The sequence below is a fragment of the Trachurus japonicus genome, chromosome 3 (genome assembly GCF_045865225.1).
Source record: "Trachurus japonicus isolate A0001 chromosome 3, Traja_1.0".
NCBI lineage: Eukaryota > Metazoa > Chordata > Actinopteri > Carangiformes > Carangidae > Trachurus > Trachurus japonicus.
The window spans coordinates 427,984-440,000 of NC_140909.1; the positions used below are offsets into that span (position 1 = coordinate 427,984).

At 38.9% G+C, this 12,017-nt stretch overlaps 1 protein-coding gene across 1 annotated transcript in view; it reads right to left on the reverse strand.

Annotated features, from left to right (window-relative positions):
* Positions 1–10,206: 10,206 nt before the first annotated feature.
* The window catches only part of coxfa4l3 (cytochrome c oxidase associated subunit FA4L3), a 3,016-nt gene continuing 1,205 nt past the window's right edge, over positions 10,207–12,017 (reverse strand). Inside the window, exon 4 of the mRNA XM_085773055.1 lies at positions 10,207–10,355. Coding sequence (XP_085629181.1) covers positions 10,287–10,355 — 69 coding nt within the window. The 3' untranslated portion in view covers positions 10,207–10,286. The remainder of the gene's footprint in view (positions 10,356–12,017) is intronic.

Below are 12,017 nucleotides of genomic sequence, written 5' to 3' on the forward strand. Positions count from 1 at the left end.
TACAGCGACTTCAGACTGACTGAGATGTAAACGTGAACGCTACAGCGACTTCAGTTTCTGCCTTCGACTCTCTACTCGTCTTTTCTTCTCGTATCGCAGACCGACTGTGACGATGTCGACACGTCTGTCTTCAGTATTTCAGAGGGACGAGAGTTGAAATGTGCCAATAACGGTGTTCATAGTGTTATTTTTTTTGCTTTCAGTGTTAAGAATGAAAACGTTTCCATGTCTCTGACGTTAATGAGATCAACTGGATCACTGTTCTGTTTGTAATAAAGTATTTAAACATTGAAATAAATGTTGGTTTTTATTGTTTTTCACTGAGCTCGTCCATCTGTTCCTGTCACACATTATAAAAACACTCATTTTATGTATGAAACAGCTGATTAATATTTTTTATTTTCTTTCTTCTTTCTTTTTTCTTTCCCTGCAGGTGGCAATGCGTCGCCTAGCATTGTCACCTGCTGAACAATTTGCAACAATATAATTGTAATTGCTGCTAACACCCTATGTAGGTCATTATCTATCGTTTTAAATGTCTGAATTTAATTTGATTTGTTTGTGTACCATGGGACCACGGATGGAAACTAGCTCTCTAGCTAAATCTGGCATATTTACATCAAATAATTGTTTTTGTATGTTCATGAATATGTGGAGTCCCATCTCAAATAAACTAATAAATGAATCAATGCAAATTAAAAAATAAATGCATGAAAGACGTTTTAATTCAGGTTGAAAGAAGTTCATTTAGAATTTTGCTGCTGACGATGACGCTGTCACTTTCTACCTCCAGGTGGCGCACTTCGACCACAGCTGAGAAACTCTCATGTCACACTGATAAAACAACATGCTACATATAGCCTACTGTATATGTCTGTATATATACATATAAATAAGTAACATGCTATACATATTCTGCAGATAATTAACATAGACTGTACATAGTTAAGTTTCTCCTTTGTATTAACAATAATAACTTCTTTCTAAACTCTCCTTGAAGAAGTTTCCTGGTGTTTTCACACGTGACACTGAGGAGTGTGTGTTGTTGTTAATTATCTAATGTTATAAAGATGAAATGAAAATGTTCTAAAAATACTAAAGGACAAACAAACCTCATGAGTTCTGCTCATATCTGCAGCATTAAGACCAAACACACTCAGAGTGTGTCAGGTTTATTATTGACACCATGAGCCTAGTGAACTGGGAGTGTCTCGGTCTCCCGGCAACAGGTGCATTCACATGAAACCAGTGAACTTGTGTTTGTTTTAGATTTAGAGTCGACACAGTTTACAGCTGCAGAGACATAAACCAGAAACCTCCACCGCCGCCGTCCTCAGAGCTGCAGACCAGACGCTGCATTACAGTATACAAAATACAATGCAATACAATACAATACAGTACATTACATTACATTACAATACAATACAGTGCAGTGCAATGCAATGCAATACAGTGCAATACATTACATTACATTACAATACATTACAATACAACACAATTCAATGCAATGCAAACTTTATTGTCCCTGCAGGGAAATGTGTCATGTACAGTCATGTGCCACAAGTAACTGCATTACATAAGTTCACATAACAGATTAAAAAACAGTACATTTGACATTCCTCGCACAGTTCTCACATACACACAAATAAATATAAATATGGTAGATAAAAAGTACTGATGAGAAACTATTAAAAACTCAAATAAAGTGCAGGAGTGTCTGGAGCATTAAAAAGATTTTAAAAAAGTACAATCTCAAGAAAAAGAATGAAAGATAGGGATAACAACCCAATAAAAATGTAGCGGGTTTATTTAAATTACAGCCATGAGAGGGATAAACACAGTGTGTGTGTCGGCTACACATATATATACATACAGTATGAACATATATATATATATATTTACATTAGTACTGAGTGTGTTTCAGTTTAAAACCACAGACAGAGTTTGATCAGTTTCAGCTCCGATGGGGAAGAACCTGCTTCATCGCTGCTCACATGGTCTGTTTGTGGTAACACAACGTCTGTGACTCGGTCACGTACACACATTCCTCCAACACACACACACACACACACACACACACACACACAGACACACAGACACACACACACACACACACACACAGAGTGCTTCCTCTTCTGTCATTGTTTCCCTAAATAACCTTCTAGCTGCACGTCGCTTAATGAGAGAAATTAAGATCTGACTGTGTTGAAAAGTTTCTCAGACCGAAAGCTGCAACACGTCACAAAATATAATATATATAAATATACACTGCTCAAAAAAATAAAGGGAACACTTAACACATTGTAACTCCAAGTATATCAATGAAATCAACCTGGGATGATAATTTAGATTTACATTGATCATTTTTATGTTATTTTGTTCTCAACACACTCTACTATGATGATTTTAAACTGCAATATTTCATTAATTGAGATCTAAGATGTGTTGTTTAAGTGTTCCCTTTATTTTTTTGAGCAGTGTATAACCTATAACTAAAATAAATAGACAGACAGACAGAAAAAGACAGACAGAGAAGGGGGAAAGAAAGAAAGAAAGAGGGGTAGAAAGAAAGAAAAAGACAGAGAGGGGGTAGATGGAAATAAAGAAAGAAAAAAAGAGAGATAGAGAGAGATGGGTAGAAGAAAGAAAGAAGTAAAAAGTAGAGAGACGGGGTTGATAGAAAGAAAGAGACAGGGGGGGGGGATAGATAGATAGATTGATTGATTGATTGATTGATTGATTGATTGATTGACTTTATGGGGGGGTAACATCGGCCTCTAATTGTCTAAATGGAAACACTTCATTTTCTATCAAACGTCCCGTCATTCCGACAGTTCCAGCCTCCTATAGGTCAGAATGACGATATTTAAAAAAAAATTTAAACTTCCTGCCTTTCCAATAATTCCTTTAATAGCGTATTGTTTTCCCCCAAAAGATTTTGCTCTGGTTGGGCTTACACGATGATGAGAGGAGTTGGTTAAAGTTTAATAAAAAGACGGAGCGGTGGGATGTGGGAATGACAGCATGTCACCGACTTCATTGATCCCAAGCTGGGGAATCACATGAGTGAGAGCACAGAGGGAAAACAACACCACCACACCTCAGTTTAATGATTTATAATTAAAACGTCCACTCAGACTCAGAGTTCAGTCACATGTCACAGTTTAGAGGATCGTCTCTTATTGTGAAACTCTGGATGTCCACTCAATTCGCTCAATTCAGTTTAATGTTTTATTTTAAACCTGAAAAATTAAACGATGAAACTCGGTCCATCCTTTAATAATCTCACACTGATGCACAGAGAAACAACTTCTTCTTCCAGACACTCACATCTGATCTGACGGCTGCACAAAAGCAGAACGGTTGCACCAAACACACATGACTCAAATAAAATACGATGACACACTACAGGGAAACTAGAGTTGGATTACACGGTTACACAATACAATCACAACATCCCATTAAACTCATTTCTCTGTCTTTTCTAATTGACTTGAATTCCTCCAGAGTTACAAGATGAGTCAGTTTCTAGTCCGTTCTGCACATGGTTCAGGTCGACGGGGCTGAACATCTAAAAGTCTTTTGTCCCAGTTCAGTTCAGTTCTGACTCTCAGGACCGGTGTTATGCCGAGATCTGCACACCGCACAACAAATGTAGAACTACGGATCATTCATTGCGGGGGGGGTGCAGCATTCGTCACCGCCATTTTTGGACCTGCTGAGATTTGCATACCCCGGCTGTTTTAGCCAAATACACTGCTACGAAATAAAAAAAACTGCTGTGCCGAATACTGCATTGGTGCATCCCCCATGTGTTTCACTGCAGATACCTAGATAGAGGTGTGTTTATGCATATGAACATGAACTTCGTAGCCGTGTATTTGGCTAAAACAGCCAGGCGATGCAAATCTCAGCAGGTCCAAAAACGGCGGTGACGAATACTGCATCCCCCCCCACAATGAATGATCTGTAGTTCTGCATTTGTTGTGCAGCGTGCAGATCTCTTCTCGACATAGGTCTGCATCTGTTTAACGTCCTGAGAACGCCGGACACATCGGCTGAGGTTTCTACACACGTGTAAACACAAATATGTAGGTAAAAGTCCAAGAACAGAACATCTATAAATGAAAGTCAGCCAGTGAGAGAGTCTACAGACACACAAAGATGGACGATGTGCGACGGCAGCGATGTACAACCAGTAATAAAACACACAGCACAGTACAGTATCCAGTTTCTATAAAAACTGACCAGAGTTCATAAAGAGCAGGTTTCGTCCAACAAGGGTTAAAAGGTTGTGCTGATCAAGTGTTTTCTGACTTGCAATGAAAAACATGATTTATTCCTAAAAAAGAAACCTCATTTCAGTTTAGAAACGAGTTCATCCATGTGCAGACAGGTTCTCATCAATCAGGATGCCTATACAGTACATTATTTATGAGATGTGACCATTTCAGTTTCAACCCCATGAGCAGTTGACAAGCTATAGGTCAGATTTCATTTCATTTTCATGTCTTTATTTACTGAGTTGGGACAACAACACATTCATCACTGTTGATGTGTTAAGCATCAGAGTAAATGAGCCTTAGCGACTTAGCGACTCAGCGACTCAGCGACTCAGCAGAACTGTTAATTTTAACCTAGGAAGGTGAGATGGAAGCTGCTTGGTCTGTGATTCATCTGCATTCAGCACTGACTGAGTCAGGTTGTGTGTTTTAATTAATCCTGTAACGTTAACACATCACGGTGACAGACTGGCTCAGACTGGCTCATTACTGTGCAGAGGGACCATAGACTGTAGAAAGAGAGGGACGGGGTTTTAACTTCACAGCTGTTTCCTCCGTCCCACAGTGACTCCCGACACTTAAACCTGCTGCTTCTACTGAAAAACTCTGACAATCAAACTTTAGGATGTGTTAGAGGACTAATTAACCATCTATGACACCTGAAACAGTAAACACAGCTGATCCATCGAAGTAAATCACAGAGTGAAATCACTTTCAGTCATTGAAACCAGCTGCTTCTTGAATGTAACTCGGTCAAAGTCAGACGTAACCTCAAGATGTTTTTCTGTTAGGTTATAGGCTACATGATGTGCTGACAAAGTTAGACATATGTGCTCGGAGAAAATCGCTTTGTTACTTTCGTCCCACGTTACGTTCATCTTCTCTCTCTTTTATTTTTTTACGGTTAAAAAATATATATATATTTGTGCATTAAATTCATAAACATGAATATATATGATTATTTATTCCTAAATGAAAGCTCCCGCTGTGTTTTTGACCCGGCTCTGCCTGTTGTTTCTATTCTGAATATCCTGCGACTGCACATGGAAGTGATGTTTTAGAAAGTGATGACGTAGCCACGAGCCATTCACATAGAGCAGAACACACCTTTATGAAACCATGGTAACCTGTGATGACCTCATACATTTCCTCATGTACACACGAGACTGAGAAACTCTTTCTGTGAATGAACATCTAGATATTGTATGAAGACAGCGACCCAGCCATGTGTTTGCTGATAGATCTCATGTTTGAAGCGTCGGCCGGTGAGTTGTTGTTGTTGTTGTTGTTGTTGTTGTTGTGGTGAATCACAGACAGATGTGAAACACTGATAGTGTGTGTTTTCCTTCTAGGTGTGTAGGTGTGTAGGTGTGTGTGTTCTGCTGTAGAAACAGTTTGTTGCTGCTGGTCCGCCCACCTGAAGGAAACTCTGACTCTGTGTGTGTTTACACCTGCAGAAAGATACACAACACAAACACAACCTCTAACTCTGACTTTAGCCAAGTAAACACACACACGTCTTTAAAGGGATATTGGTGAAATTATATTTGGGTGAAATTTCTCAGCTCATGATCTCCTCCTCCCCCTCATGTGGACTAAGGGCTGGGAGAAGTTTCAGAGTCCTCCGTGGCTTCTCTGAGTTACAGGGGGTCTCGGCGTAGCAGTGCATGTCCATATGACGGTTGCTAATGGATACCAACTGTCTTCGTAACAAAAAGACACACCAAAAAACATCCAAATACCTCCATGCTGCTCGTATGTAATGTCCCTCTTGTACTGAAGCCCTGACATGAGAAATTGTCCTGAAAAAAACTAAATAAGTCTATATTTTAATCTTGTTTGCAGCAGAAGCTTCTCTTCCTGGTTCGTCCAAATTAGACGAAGCCCTCAGCTTCTTATCTGGTCGTGTTGTGGCTCAGGGAGGGTGCGGTCCTGTCTGAGTAAAGGTGCAGACTGTTGATAGCGATATGTGTCTCCGCTACAGCCAAGAAGGAGCTAATGTGTTTTTGTGGGGGGGGGGCTGCCTTCTTTCTGTAGTTTCTCTATGTCCCCTTTTATCCAAAAAAGGCCGGAAGCAGCAGGAGCATTAGGGTCAGGTTAGGGTTCATCTACTCACCCTCATGTGGACTCAGGGCTGAGAGAAACTCCTGATCAGATTCATAACTATAAGCTCCATCCTGTTGTAGCTTCATGTTAACCAGTGAAGCTGCAGATTGTAGCTGAACGTCTTCATGAGCTTTCTCCGACACGTCGACTTCACTCTCATTCATTTCATTCTAACACGAGACAAAGTCACAAACAAACCAGAGTTAAACAGTCTGAACTCACGTCTCTGGGGCCTCATTTATCATTGTGGATACACCTTTTTTTACGCCATTTTCCCCTCGTTTTGTGCGTACGCACTTTTCTCCGCCAAATCTGGGATCTATCAAGCCAAAACCTGACGGGGAAAAGTGCGGACATTTACACCCATTTTGACCCTGGCGTACCGTGATTTACACCTTTTTTGAGGAACAGGAGGAATTGGCGACACCGTTGCTGAGTCAGAGAACTGCAGTGTGAGAGGGAGAGAGGAGCGGAGTACATTTAGAAGAGCACAGAGGATTTTATGAAGTAATTGTGGTAGTGGTGGACCGCTGATGCTGGCAATCCAACCCGCTCTATAATAACACTAGGCTCTGTTAATTGATAAACAGAGCGGATTGAGGATTTTGCTTTTTTGATTAGGCTGTGTGACGTCCGACAAGGATCAAACCATCCAAGTTTAAAAACACACCGGCAGCAGCGCACACTGATCTGCAGCTACTGAGACTGTTATTATTCTGTCACCTGAGTTAACGAGGTGCACGTGTGTTTGGAGCTGACGAGAGGAGAGAATAAAGAGTGAGACAACGCGGCCCTGAGGAGGAACTGTGAAGGACTCAGCTGTAGCCTAATGGAAAATGACCTAAACCGAGTCCAGTAGAGCTGTAACTGTGTAGTGGAAAGGCGTTAAAGTAATGGTAACTATCGTCCTGCTTCCTACATTGTTTTAACATCTAGGTAAAAAAAAAAAGAAAGAAAAAAAAGATTTTCTGGGATAAACGGGCAGATTACATAAGATTCTTCTTCTTTCTGCTCCCTTTTGTTGAGATTTGGGAGGTTTTTGTTTTTATTGTAGCTTATTAAAATGCAAGATCATTTTTCTGACTGATTTATTGCCCGTGTATCTGCTTTCGGAGAAGCGGAGAAGTTCCGCTTCTTTCCCCCGTCCTCCGCCCGTTGTCTCCGTTGTCACTTTGTTGTCACAAAAGTTGCTGCGCCACAGAGAGCACATGGCTAATTAAATATGCACGTGCTGACCATATATAGTTGTATATAGGCGTTCCGGGGGCGGAGTAAGAGGTGTGTTCACGTGTGCACCATTCTTGAGTCCTGTGTGATTTATTGCGGAGAGTTGTGCGTACGCACAGTTTGATTGATCTGAAAAAGGTGTAAATATTTCGGGTGTACGCCATTTTCGTCTTTTCGCCGTACGCAAATATTTAGTAGCAGTTTTACACCCTCTTTGATAAATGAGGCCCCAGGTCTGTTTTTGTCCCTTCAGAGGAGGTAACTTGACTTTCAGGGAGAAAGTGAAAGTAAAATAAGTGTTTTTCCCAGAATGTATAGTAGGCTATATGAGCTTCATGTTGATGTCGTCATGCAGCTGGTTTATGTTTTCAGTCTCACCTGAGTGAAAAAGGTCAAAAGCAACAATTTATTACAGCTGAATTACACCAGTTTTTTTGTTTTGATAGATAGAACGATAGATAGATAGATGGAAAGATGGATGGATGGATGGATGGATAAATAGATAGACAGATAGACAGATAGATAGATAGATAGATAGATAGATGGAAAGATGGATGGATGGATGGATGGATGGATAAATAGATAGACAGATAGATAGACAGATAGATAGATAGATAGATAGATAGATAGATAGATAGATAGATAGATAGATAGATAGATAGATAGATAGATAGATAGATAGATAGATAGATAGATAGAGAGAGAGAGATAGATAGATAGAACGATAGATATATAGATAGATAGAATGATAGATAGATAGATAGACAGATAGATAGATAGATAGATAGAACGATAGATATATAGATAGATAGAATGATAGATAGATAGATAGATAGATAGATAGATAGAATGATAGATAGATAGATAGATAGATAGATAGATAGATAGAACGATAGATAGATAGATAGATAGATAGACAGATAGATAGATAGATAGAATGATAGATAGATAGATAGATAGATAGATAGATAGAACGATAGAACGATAGAACGATAGATAGATAGATAGAACGATAGAACGATAGATAGATAGATAGATAGATAGATAGTAGATAGATAGATAGATAGATAGATAGATAGATAGATAGATAGACAGATAGATAGATAGATAGAATGATAGATAGATAGATAGATAGACAGATAGATAGATAGATAGATAGATAGATAGAACGATAGATAGATAGATAGATAGATAGATAGATAGATAGATAGATAGATAGATAGATAGATAGATAGATAGATAGATAGAACGATAGATAGATAGATAGATAGATAGATAGATAGATAGATAGATAGATAGATAGATAGATAGATAGATACTTTATTGTCTTGGGCTCAATGCCGCCAGACAACAAACAACCAATCAACAACCACATACAGAAGTAGCTACACATAAAAACATAAAAACATAAACACATAAAAACATAAACAACACCATAGAGAGCACAATAACATTTACAAGAACACAATGATCATACAAATCATAAAGAGCTCTACTGTCGCTGTAAACTATGGGATGGATCCTCCAGGATTACAAGGATACAAGGATACACACCTTTCAAACAGAGACTGATTGACAGATTGTCATGATCTTTGAGACCGATCGTTTTTATCTGATGACGCTGTAAAGGAACAGTCTGCTAAAACAACAACATCACTTCCTGCTCAACTCCGTACAGTCGCAGTCTCCTTAAAAAATACAGTTTTTCTTTATCTCTTTTTCCCTGAGAGTAAAACCAGGAGGAGACACAGAACAGACTGAGAATCCGTGTGAATGAATGAATGAATGAATTTTATTTATTTCGGTATATCAAGCTTATAACCGAAAGGGTGTAGGTTGAAGCCAAAGCTTATATACCCCGACCCCTTTCACCTTAAAAAATTAAAATAAAATAATATATATATATATACGCATTAATACAATAGGATCAGATCACAGACATTTGACATTAATCAGTACACTTACATTTCTGATCACAACAAAATAAAGAATTGTACAGCACATAACCCAAAATAGTACAAAATCATTGAACTTAATTTTCCATACTGTAACGGGAAATTATGTTGTTCTTATAAAGTTTTTTAAAGCTGACTAGAGTACAGCATCATTTAATATTTTCAGGACAGTTATTCCAGATGTTCAGTGTAAAGACGAGAATATGAAGAATATGAAGAATATTCAGACTTCACAGTTTTTCATTCTCAGTAATAATTTATTGACACTGTCCAGTTCATTATTTACTCCGTTTACATTCACATCGACTGCACCAGCAGCTAAGGCAGATTATTCATATATATATGCACATACATATACATACTGTATATACATCTATAGTTGTCACACTTAATAATCTGCATGTGTGTAATTTGCTGCTGTTGCCGACGGCGACGGTGAAACCCCGACAGTGGAGAAGAAGCTTTTCCGCACAACGAGTGTAAACGAGTCCAAGTCTGTGCAGAACGGATTCTGTTCCACTGATGGGGGGGGGGTGACCGGTTACCACGGTTACCCGGTCAGATGCCTCACTGGTTACCACGGTTACCCGGTCAGACGCCTCACTGGTTACCACGGTTACCCGGTCAGACGCCTCACTGGTTACCACGGTTACCCGGTCAGATGCCTCACTGGTTACCACGGTTACCCGGTCAGACGCCTCACTGGTTACCACGGTTACTTGGTCAGGCGCCTCACCAGCTCCAGCTCCTCCACCGGTTTCCACTGCTGGTTGATGGTGATGAGCTGCACAGACAGAGACAATAATCAATAATCAATAATCAATAATCGTTTCATTTCATAACCTTTATTTAAACTCTGAGATATTTACAATATTACAATACAGCCGAGATGAAACACAGAACAGAAGACAAAACATTTGAAACATACACAACAGGCAGGGCCGTTGTCTAGGGGAGAAAGGTGGTGATAACTCTAGGGGCCCAGCGCCCAGTGGGGCCCATAAAAAACCCCAGTAGTCTAATCTTTGTATGACTGATTTATTCTGCTTAGACCCTGACTAATACTCATAGTACACTGTAAAAACTCTACATCTTTCCAAGAATATTTGTCTTATTTCTTGTCCAAATGTCTCATTTCTAGTCAAAACTAATCTCTTTCCACTTAAAATAAGACTCATCACCTAAAAATTAACTTGTTTTTAGATCATTTTCACTTAAATTCACAATAAATAGAAAAATCTGCCAGTGACAGCAAAATTCTTGTGCTTGTAATAAGGAAGAAAAACTTGCTCCACTATCAGATTTTTCTACTTATTTCAAGTGAAAATCTGCTTGAAAGAAGTAAAAAGTGTCTAAAAACAAGCTACTTTTAATATGATGAGTCTTATTTTAAGTAGAATGAGATTTGTTTTGACTAGAAATTACATTTTGACTAGAAATAAGACAAATATTCTTGCTAAGATACTTGAGTTTTTGCAGTGTAATGCTGCATTAGCATCAAAACAAAGAAGGCTAAATAATAAACGATAATACATACGTAGTCTAAGAAAAAAAAAGGAAAAGTTAGGGGGAGGGGCCCACTTTAGTATTCTTTAAGGGGGCCCAGAATTCCTAGCAACGGCCCTGACAACAGGGTTAGGGTTTAGCATAACAGACAGACAGAGAAATACAGAGACTGATGATGAAAAACTGTCCCTGAAGGCAACGTGCATCAGTGGTTTTGCATGAATTTACCTCTACAACAACTCTGTGTGGTAACGTTGTGTTATTATCTCATAGCGTGGTGAATGTGCAGCTCACAACTTGTCCACCAGAGCGTTGTGGAGTTGTTGGATTGTGTATTTGATGAGTTTGATGAGGGAAACCAAGAAATCCCATAATGAGCCTCCGTAGCGTAGCTCTGAGCAGCTCACGGCTCTGCTCCGCCGTTCTAAAAACAGCTTGCACCGACAATTAAAGGTAACAAACCTACTGCTATGACTATAGGGATTATGGCAATGGGCCAGTTTGACAAAATGTTGAACTATCCCTTTAAAGGTGACAAGGATAAACTGAAACATAAGTGTATGTTTGTTTAGTGTTTCTTTGTCTCTTTTGTTTCTTGTTTTTTTCTTAAATAGGCCTATTTTATTTTTTTAAATTAGGATTTTGTGATTTATTTTAACATATATTATATTTTAACATATATTAACATATAGGCTATAAGAGAGCACTTTCACTTTCACAAATGTTTCTTAAAAGCATCTCTACATGAATGACAGTCATTCTATCTGAAACACACACCTACAAATAGTAAAACCAGAGAAACTGGTCATTTTGGGAGTGGTCTCTTCAGTTTTTACAGAGCTGTGTATATAGCCTATATAAATAAAATTATGACTGTAGTTTGTCTAGATAACTTCCAAAGTATTTCAACACCCAGCAGGAAATGACCGGGTGTTGAAAT